The 11,402-nt window shown below is 34.5% G+C and overlaps 1 protein-coding gene across 1 annotated transcript in view; it reads right to left on the bottom strand.

Annotated features, from left to right (window-relative positions):
- Nucleotides 1-11,402, bottom strand: part of LOC106876909 (carbonic anhydrase-related protein 10-like) — a 1,215,161-nt gene that overhangs the window by 148,319 nt on the left and 1,055,440 nt on the right. Inside the window, exon 7 of the mRNA XM_052965551.1 lies at nucleotides 1,639-1,793. Within this exon, the coding sequence (XP_052821511.1) occupies nucleotides 1,639-1,793 (155 nt within the window). The remainder of the gene's footprint in view (nucleotides 1-1,638; nucleotides 1,794-11,402) is intronic.

Here is an 11,402-nt window from a genome sequence, read left to right as displayed (position 1 = left end):
TATATTCATATATTTATAGACACATATACATAAGTTTTTGTGAGTGAGCGTGCGTGTGAACGTTTGTGCAATAAAATAACTAACTAGATTCAATGATACCCTTCACAATACTATTCTAATAAAATACTAATGTTTTGGCAGAGATATCAAGGGTGTTTTGAATAACCTTATGAAAAAAAATAACGATGGACAGAGGAATTCTACAATATCATATAATACATTTCCGTTTTGGCATCAGCATCCACCAGCAATATAACCATTCTTGTATAGAAATTCCACTTTGAAACTTTGAAACCCGTTCAAATCATTGAAATAATAATATTGTCCGTTGTTTCTCTCTTGTTTACGAAGTAATATAATAATTATGTTAAAGGATTAAACTTGAATATAGAGGAAACAAATGTATTACAATGTGTGCCAATTTGCTAATTTATATTTGTGTGGATGTGTGTGTATCTGGTGTGTATCTGTGTGCATGTGGTGTATGTGTGGATGTTTATGTGTGTGTGCATATATGTGTGTGTAAACTGAAATTATGTGTCGGCGAAGGAAATTGAGCGAATAGCTTGGTATCGTAAGACTCCTTCATCCGTAATTGAATTTTACGATTGGCATATGTCCATAATTTTTGATGTTTTTTTGTTACTGAAAGGTACCTCAGTTTTTACCTGGTACTACATTGTTTCAACCCCAGATATAGCTCACTACTACTTCCCATTAAATTGAGATATACTAACAAATTGTAGCCTTAAGTTTACTCTAGAAATAATAAAATTACTGGTAGCTATGAAATGTATTTCTTTCTGACGTGATTTCCTTTTATTTAAGTACTTTAAAACGTGACTTAAAACATTCCTGAAATCGCAGCCTCTGCTTGCCCTAAGGGAATACTTCTCATAAAATCTTACCATGTGACATCAGTTTCAAGAACCTTTGATCATGCCATTGTTCAAACTGCCTTGTTTTAAGGAATCGCTTCTACTCTACCGCAGCCTTAATGATCACCATTGCTGATTCCGTATTATGCGAGGAAAAATCGGCATTAACAAAAGGCATGATGAAAGCATGCAAGAAAGTGTATATGGTGCCTGTTAAGGACCTATGTCACACATGAGTAACGAAGGCAGGAAAAGTAGGGAACTATCCTAATCCTCATGAATTCCTTTTAGAGTAAAACAAATACTCGTGGGAATTGAAGGACGTCTTGACTTTCCGAGAGATATATCGATATCAAAGAAACATGCAGTAATGAGTGGCTTGTCCACGTAGATAAATTTGTCTACAATTTCAAACGTCAACATAAGAATAACGAGATTAATACTAATAACAAATGCCTTAACGCATACAGAAACACGAAACGTATAACATTACAAATAACGCAATAAAAAAGAAAGTGTTAATAAATGATTAAAAGTGCATCATATTGGTATTAAAGTACGGCAAATTGAAGACATGGCCAAACGATTGTTGCCGTTATCAATCGAATGGTCAATCGTGTACTAGAGCAATAGCAAAATACATTTAAACGAGTATTAGGAGAGAATTCCTTCCAGTTTGACATCATTGGATAAAAACTGACTTGTCGCTACACAAATACATTTGTAACAATATCAAGAATTAAAATTGATTTACACTCACCTGATCTCTGCTTATGTATACAGGTTTGTTAAATACAATCCACGTCACCGTTTCAAAGCAACCTGGTTGAGTAAATGAACCTTCGTAGGTAATATAATGATCTGTCTGTGGTATTAATTTACCAAGGTAAAAGTTACGTAGTTTGGATTCATGTCCTGCGGGGAAAAAAAGAAAAACAAAAAGTGATTTAACTTTCATCATTATCACCATTGTCATTTTCATCATTATCAGCATTTTCATTTTCATCATTATCACCATTGTCATTTTCATCATTATCACCATTGTCATTTTAACGACTTCTTCATTATTGCTATAAACACTGAGGCGGTGAGCTGGCAGAATCGTTATCACGCAGGACGAAATGCTGAGCGTTATTTCGTCTGACGCTACGTTCTGAATACAAATTCCGTCGAGGTCGACTTTGCCTTTCATCCTTTCGGGGTCTATTAAATAAAGTAACAGTTACGCACTCGGGTCGATGTAATCGACTTAATACCCTCCCCTAAGCTGCCCTTCTGGCAAAATTTGACATCATTATTACCATAAACACAGTTACTATCAGCATTGGTGCTTCTGCTTCATCGTCCATATTAACAATAGTAGTCAACATCATCGTCACCACCGTTAGTGTTTTCGTCTGTATTGTCATCGCTGTCACCAACACAGGCAATAGCTTCTCAGCCATTCTCAAATGTTATTGTATCGTCATAATAACAACGTTCATAATCATCGACAAGCACGTTTTTAGAAATCTTAGCTACATCATAACCATGATTATTATGATCATGACCATCAACATTATCACCACCGCCAGCATCACCAGCAACACCACGACCATCACAACCACCACGAACACCACCATCATCACTACTACCACCTCCACTACCACCACCCACTATGACAATAACCCCAATAAAACCACCAAAATCATCCCGTCCAGCTATACCATTATCTTCCAATTTTTCATTTCGTGTTATGCTGATTGATATATAACTTTAAAGTCTGTGTGGTTTCTGTTTGGATTGGTATTGCAATAACATACAAGTACTCTCCTGATATTTTGCCAGTCCACTGGGTATTTTATAATGATGACATCTATCAAACTGTTGGTGAATATATGCCAGTTATTTCATAAATCTATTGGGACATCACTCAATGTTGATATTTAATACTGTTATGTCTCAATCATATTCCATTCCATAGATAAAACTTATACAATAATCTGCAAATACACTTTTGTGTCTCGAATTTTATCTACAAAACAATGGGCAGAAACATCTGAGGTCGAACAAAATATTTTGCATTACTTAGTTACTCTTTTCTTTCATATGTAAACGAAAATGATTTCTAATTTTATTATCTAAGTGTCGATGATATTTTTACCATTCAGTTAGTCACATCGACTAAACGCTCCCTCGAACTTTTGTTAGTATTTTTCACCAAATCCTCTTGAAATTTTCTGCTGTTTATCACTATTGCTTAAAAGCAATCGACGAACATCTACTATTCCCACGTGTCGTCTGTAATGTGACGTTCACGGATGGGCTTAAATCATCCATTTTATAACCGGATCTATAGGGTTGATGTATTTGCGCAGACACCCTCTCTTTCACTTAATATCAATCTGCAGGAATCGAAACAGAGCAACAAATGTATTGATCTCCCCAAACTGGCAAATCTCATCACGATAGTGTAAGAGCAACACATTCAATGAAACTGTATTTATAAAAGTAGAATACTGTCATATAAGAATTTATTTAATGTACAAAAGAATTGTCTTTGGGGAAAGAGGAAACTAGGAAGTTGTTGCTCTCATTCAACTCCTAAGGATACATTAGATGCGGAAGTGAAATATAATGGCTTCGGCTGACAATTAAAACTGTTTGAGACAGCCAATCCGATGGTTTATTGTTTGCTACATAGCACTGGCTTTTGTATTTATTTAATTGAACTATTTCCTAGTCTCTATATAGGAAATTAGTGAAATGCAAAAAGAATACAAATATAAGATATGCATGCTCAAGGTGGATCGAGATAATATTTTATTAGAAGATTGCATGCAAATTGCTGGCTGTATAGTGTAGAAGTGAAGGAATTCATTAACTATAAATTACATTTAAGCTGAAATATTATAAGGATTCCTAACGAAATAATTGAAAAAATAAAGAAGTTGACACAATACTGGCATGTTTGTCGTCGTTTTTTACTTTCCCTGTTCAAATCCCTCTGATGTCAACTTAATCTTTCATAGTTTCGGGGTTGATAAAATAAAATAGCAGCCTAGTGTAGTATATTGGATGACTACTTACGGTGAGAAAAATGATTTGTGTCAGCTTTTAAGTTTATTACTTTCCCATAATAATACGATTAGCTTGTCTATTTCCAGTCGGCAAAATCGTGTCTTGTAAACTCTACAAAAGTTGCGAGCGACGTGCTTAGTATACACACGCAGAAATGTTTGCAAAGCGCATATCTCTTCATAAGGACTTCAACAAAGTTTGTTTTATCGAGTTAGATTCACCAAAAGAAAAATTATTTAGTTATTATAGATTTCGTTGTCCCCATTTAAAGAATTTTGTTTTTATGTGGTAGCTCTGTCTGCTAGAAATTAACTGAGAAATTTTCAAGGTTTAACTGGAGGTAAAAATGAACAACATATGTATGACAAGACACACTGAAAAAAAAAAGTAAACGAAACAGAAAAAAAGTATAACTAGGCGAGTATTATCTATATGCTAAATTGGTTTGAATCCCAATTTTGTTTGAACTTTGACTATTGTGTGGAATAACGGTAACGAATTATCCACTATAAATGACGAATGCTTATATTAGAATTTATGCTATAACGATACACTATTATGTTTTATGTTTTCATATATGTGACGTAAACATGTGTTCATTCAGATACACAAGTGGATACCAACTGTGTATTTTGTATTCCTTTTCGCCTACGGCGATAAGCCCTTATTGGAGATGCTTATGGACAACTGTGATTATGTTGTTTTACCAGGAACAATATCTCGAGAACAATATTCAGTAACATAGTCTAATTGTACGGTGACAGTGTGCTAGTAGAGGGAGAGAGACACCTGTTATTTCTCGAAGATCTAACAGCATCGTTCAGATTTCCTCATATACACTAGTAGTAGCAGTGGAAGTAGTAGTAGTAATAGCAGTAGTAGTAATAGTAGTAGTAGTAGTAGTAGTAGCAGTAATAGTAGTAGTGGTGGTGGTGGTGGTGGTGGTGGTAGTAGTAGTAGTAGTAGTAGTAGTAGTAGTAACATAATGTAGTATGCTATGTTGAAGGGATGTGTGGGGATGTTAGATCTATGTAGAGGTAATGCCTGTAGTTGATCAAGTGTCAGCCGTAGCAAAAGCGTGTTCACAAAGAATATCCAATGGACTGTACAATCTTATCCATTTATATTAGTTAATATCTAAAATCCCAATGTGTAATGTTCCTTTTGTTCACACGAAGAAGCGTCGGTGTTGTTCCTGACCGAAAAGAAATAACAGCCATTCAAATCCAGATTTGATCCCATTGACAACGACATAGAGATGCGTATATGTTTCATTGTTTAGGTATGTGCCATTCAAACAAAACTAAATTTTTACTATCTACTTCTCTCCATGTTTTCTCTCTTTCTCTATTGTCAAACTCTTCATCAACGTGTTCATACGTTTGGCCTATATCAATTTTTAAGGATAGTATTTCATCCATCATACAAAGCCGTGGTATTTTTCTGTAGGCAATATCAGAATAGATATTCTGAAGAAAAGCAGCTGATAATACAAGACAGCAGATGAACGCTTTGCTCTTATTGCTTACAAGAGATGACAGGCATAAAAGTTTATAGTCAATAGTATGAGCTTGTATTAATCTCGTATGGCCATGAAACTTTGTTTAGCATTAAACCGAGGAATTCATATAAATCGTAGGAAACCTTTGATGGAAATCCTATGTGCTGAAAGTAGAACTCAAATTATACCTAATTAAAGCGTGTGGTATCACAAGATTATTATGACACTTGCGTTAAAGAAAGAAAAACAAATCGTTTATCACACATAGTGAACAAAAGATATGCTTTTGTGCATTGCACTATAAGAACCACTTCTTAATTTTAAGAACTTCCATTCTAAGATGTGAGACTGACGAATAATGATTCTTTCCGCAAGGAAACATGCCATAGCCACAGTCATTTGAATGAATTACACAAGTTAAACTATTCCCATTCTGGTTCTGGCTTTCAGGAGTATATTTTACTTACATTCGAACGAATATATAGCCACGAACGTGCATACATATGTATAGAATATTCGTACTAAATTTGACATTTCGCATACACTCCATCAAAAAAGAAAAAAAAAAAAGAAAAGTGCATGACCAACATAAAAGTATTCTTTTAAATTCAAAAAGTATTGACTATATTATGCCTGGAAGATAAAATATGACTCAAAGTAACCGCTATCAGCATCCATCACTACTTCAGTACTCCTGACGCGCATAACACCTCTCCCTAGCAACATTCTACAGCCAGAGATTGAACACAGTATCAAGCAGTTTTAAATAGCTGTCTGAAATGAGCTCAATTCTTTGTTCAAAGATTTGAGGGTAAATTCCGACGTGTGTATGTAGTCAGAATACATGCTGTGTGTTTTCTGCCGGCCACGACATCGGACCCTCCATTACAGTTGTCTGTGACAAGTCTTACAGCCTTTATAATGTTCATTGGGCATCAATCAGCAGACATAATGTCAGCTTTTTGATAACTGGTGCGAATCATCATGATACAAAGAACATTTTTCCAATATTCAGAAGGCTAACTTTCCTCATCAGCCAATTTCAACTTTATGCTCTTAAGGCAGTTGGCTGTTAAATGAATCAAGCTGTTAGCGTATAGAATTTGGTGGTTGCGAAGCAGTTGTTTTTAGTCTGTTATGTATGTATGTATGTATGTATGTATGTATGTATGTATGTATGTATGTGTCTTCTGTATTGAATCATTTAAACTCTTCCTTTAAAGAAGGAACTTGTTTCTAACAAAGATGCAAAGCTCCATCTTTGGAATGTAGATAACGAAAACAATGTCATATTTTAAACATGAGAACAGTTTTTCATGGTATTACTGTTCCGCTTACAGATCGTGCTTTGTAATGTGCGAATCAGTTGGTTGATTTTTTTTCCTGAAAATCGAATCATATCCAGACTTGCAGTTAAGCATTTACTTACAAAACCACGTGCTCCAATTATTACTTGTATAAATGTAAACTTGTAATCCGGATATAGAAGCTGGAGGTTTTGAAGCAGTTGTTCATAGTTATCTTCTTTCTATATGATTTTCAAAGCGATATTTACATCACAGGACAGCTGACCTCTATGATCGTACATACTTTTTCGTGACTATCCCAAACAATAATATCCAGCCTGTTACGTTTACACTTGACAGATGTTTTGGTGAGTATGTTCCACCAGTATTCTCTGTGCTGGTATTTATGTACGTATTTAATAGCAGGGGAATTCTCTTTATTTATGCCAGGACAATATTTTTCCGACTGGTATTGTATATTGCTTCTGCGACTACGATAAGTCGTATAGGGAGATAGTAACTTGATGACATTTTTGGGAAGCTGCTAATCACATGTGTGATATCTTCCACAGAAATATGACATAATCTACATTTACAGTTGCATCTCGGAACACCAAGGGCTTTACTGTCTCTTTTGCTGATTAGGTACCTAGCAGTAGTTTCCTGTTTTTTGGACAACAGATGCATAGCCTACGAAGTGTGATGTGATCTAGTAGTCACTAGTCTAAGAGAGGCTTCGCTTCACGTCAATGTTGTTATCTTCTTCCAGGTTATCTTTGAGGTATGCTTGTCCAGCTGATCTGGAGTTGTATGGGAGGTCATCAAGAAAAGAGTACTTCCTGAGGAGCTCATTTCCAACACGTAGGATATCATTTGCTTCACTTTTCATCGCAAAGTTAATGCATTTTTGCTGCTGTTGTTTATCAAGTGCTCTCTGAGAGAGACATTCGAAGGTTGTCTGTACTGACTTAACTGTACTTAACAGCCTTCAACGTTTCATAGGTAGAGATTGTCGATATCAGTATTTTTGTGGCGATTTCCAGTTGCTGTTAGAATCATGTGGGTTTTCATGTCTATGGATTGGATTTCTTCTACAGACCAGTCTAGTATCCCAAATGTTGGAATCAGCACTGGTACTGCAAATGCACTGTTAAGCATTGTCTTGCAAGCAGAAAGTTCGGATTGCCATATCTTTTTTAGTCTGGTGTAATATTCAAGAGTCACTCACAGTACGTTGGCATGATATACTTTCATGAATGCTAAGATACTTGTGGCATTCTTTGTGTCGGACACGAGACATAGTGAGACCACTGATGAGCAGGTTTTGTGTCTGGGAGACTGACTTCCCCCGTTGAAGAATTACATAAGAAATTTTGTTCTGTACAAATTCAATTCATACGTCAACTGAAAATTATATTAATATTGTTAATATTTTTAGCATAAATCTGAAAATCATCCACAAGGAAAGTCTGGGTGACATATGTATGTATGTATGTATGTATGTATGTATGTATGTATGCATGTATGTATGTATTTATGTATGTATGTATGTATGTATGTGTGTGTTTGTATGTATGTATGTATATATGCAGGCATGTATGCATATATGTGTACGTGCATGTAGGTGTGTGTAGAAACATGCATTCTATGTATATATGTGTATTTGTTTATCATTGATTTTATGTATTTATCAATCGTCTCTCATTAAATCTATCTATCTATCTATCTATCTATCTATCTACCTACTCACCTACCTCTATGTATCTATTTACCTATATATCTATCTATCTAGTTGTATATTTACACTTATAAATACAGGTATGTATCCACGTTGATATGTATACACGTACACGTATACATATCCACACTCATATACATATATTAACATACTTACATATATGCCTGTGACTGTATTTGTGTGTAGATATAGATATCTCCGCACATATACATTTAATCGAAACTACTCATGTATTTAAATAAAGTGATTCATAAAAATTGTATTGAATTAACTATTTTTCGAGTGAAAATAGCATGACGCCTTTCGTATGACTAATTATATATATGTTCTGATCTTTTTCATTTGATCTGTATTAGAAACCATTGAAGTGGCAATAAAAAGCTGAGATATTTTCTATTCAAACTATTACTTTAATATGAATAAGTTACAAGAACAAAAAGACAAAATCTAAAATTGTGGAAAAGCAGTTCCGTTGTAGAAGTCATAGCATGTTATGTAAATTATATTTAATAATTCCTGAGTATAACTTAACTGAAACGTTTATGGAATCTAACTTCCAATCATCCAGAGAACAATATCAGTTTTGGGAGGTGTATGTTGTTGTAGTTGTAATTTTTATTAGCATTGTTGTTGTAGTTTTATTATCATTATTATTATTCATGATTTCAGAAATGCATCGAGAGTTTCCTTTCTTAAAAGAATTTGCGACATTTTTGAAGACATGCGTTATTATTATTATTATCATTATCATTGGTGTTTTTGCTGCTTTTATGATTATTATTATTATTATTATTATTATTATTATTATTATTATTATTATTATTATTATTATTATTATTATTATTATTAACAGCAACAGCAGCAGCTGCAGCAGCAGTAGTAGTAGTAGTAGTGGTTGTAGTATGTGATTGTTCTGGTAGCTGACTGAGAGCAATTTATATAACTGTATTGGAGTTTTGGAAGTTCTTTCATCTGTCAGAAAATAACGAGCAAACTAAATGTGTATTCGCCTTATGAGAAGGAAGCGTTAAGTTTTAGCCAAGATTTTCGATCTGAAAACTTAATATAGCAAATAATACCAGCGATATCGTGGACGTCGCGGACGTATTACAATTACATACATGTGACAAGCACATGCACGGACACACAGATAAACATATATGCATACACATACACATGTACTCAACCATACAGATAAACACAGATAAAAGCTCTCAAATTTGCAGCCATACATATGCGTGGATATAAACAGAAACATGCAAAAACCGATTTGGATATATACCTCAATAAAAATTACACACACACACACACACACACACACACACACACACACACACACACACACACACACACACACACACACACACACACACACACACACACACACACACACACACCAATATATATATATATGAGGTATGGATATTTATAATTAACTCGAAGACCAGCGTGAAAAAGAAGAAAAAAAAAGATAAGGGAATGCAGGGCAAAAAATTAAGGAGAGTGATGGAAAACAAGGAAGAAAGAAGACGAGAAGGAGAATGGGAATGAAGAAGAAAATGGAAGATGATACAGGAAAATGAAATATTACGCGAAAAGGAAAAGAGGAAAAAGAAGAAAAAGAAGGGAAAGAAGGAAAAGAAGAGAAAGAGGTAGAAGAAGAAAAGGAAAGAGGAGAATAGAGAAATGAGGGTTATAATAGTTTCCACAAACTAGTTACTCAATTTCTCTAGTCGAAAGCGATACTACCAGAAATGTACATGCGCGTATGTGTGTGTATGCGTGTGTGTATGTGTGCGTGAATATATATGTATAAGATGTTCAATTTCACTAAAATGTTCCTCGTGCCATTCAGTAACAACTTTAGCTGTTTGAATTGGTGCATTATTATCCTGAAAGATTGAGTTTCCCTCCGGGAACAGTTCCGCAACCATAGGAGGAATTTGATCTGATAAAATGCTTAAATAGTCTTCACTGTTAATTCTGCCATGAAGGTAAACCATTGGGCCGGCGGATTTCTAAGATATAGCTCCCCACCCCCGATCATGACAGATCCTCCTCTATGTTTAACAGTTGGAAGAAGGCAGTCTGGGTCAAATGCTTCTTTTGACAGTCTTCACACTTATACGTGGTCGGAAATAAAGTAAAGGATGACTCGTTCGAGAAAATAACATTCTTCCAATGCTCTGTACTTTTGTGATCCTTTCTAACAATTCGCGTAAGTGTCTGACGGTCCCTATCTGAATGTTTTGGTTTTCTTCCGGAGTTTTGCTTACATATACATATTTGTGTATGGACATTTGTGTATGTACATTTAAATGTACATATATGTATTTATGTATTTATGTTTATTTATGTATATCTATGTATATGTTAAAGTATGCATATGTATGTGGGTTTTTACGTTTTTTTATATTTTTATATCGTTTTTATTTTTATCTTAACCTTATGAACTTTATAAAATCTTTGAAGAGGGCTAGAGAATCATTCATGTGTCCCTATTTCATATATTTCATCTATTAATTACTTCCCTCTACTTCAGTCTACTGGAGTGATAAAGATAGAACGAGGCATGTCACCTCTAGGCTGAAACAGCTGAAAGATATCCCATTCTCTGTCACTATATATCATTTTGATAATTACTGATATGACATAATATGTCATGTGTGTTTGTATATTGTTATTATTATCCTTTTAATAAACTAATAAACGAGTAAATTGACACAATACAATGTCTGCAAGTTGATGAATACCACCTATTAATCCCCTCCATTTTCTTATTGCAATGTAAATTAATGGCAAAATAACTCTTTATCCGCACCCATTTATAGCACTTGGTAATGTTATTGCCATGCAATGAAAAAACACTAGTATAATAATAATTGGGTTTGCTTCCAGCTTTATATTGGATAAATATCATCCCTCAGTGGGTTGGATTC

The sequence above is a fragment of the Octopus bimaculoides genome, chromosome 2 (assembly GCF_001194135.2).
Source record: "Octopus bimaculoides isolate UCB-OBI-ISO-001 chromosome 2, ASM119413v2, whole genome shotgun sequence".
In the NCBI taxonomy this organism is placed as follows: Eukaryota; Metazoa; Mollusca; class Cephalopoda; order Octopoda; family Octopodidae; genus Octopus; species Octopus bimaculoides.
This window is presented reverse-complemented; position numbering and strand designations above follow the sequence as displayed.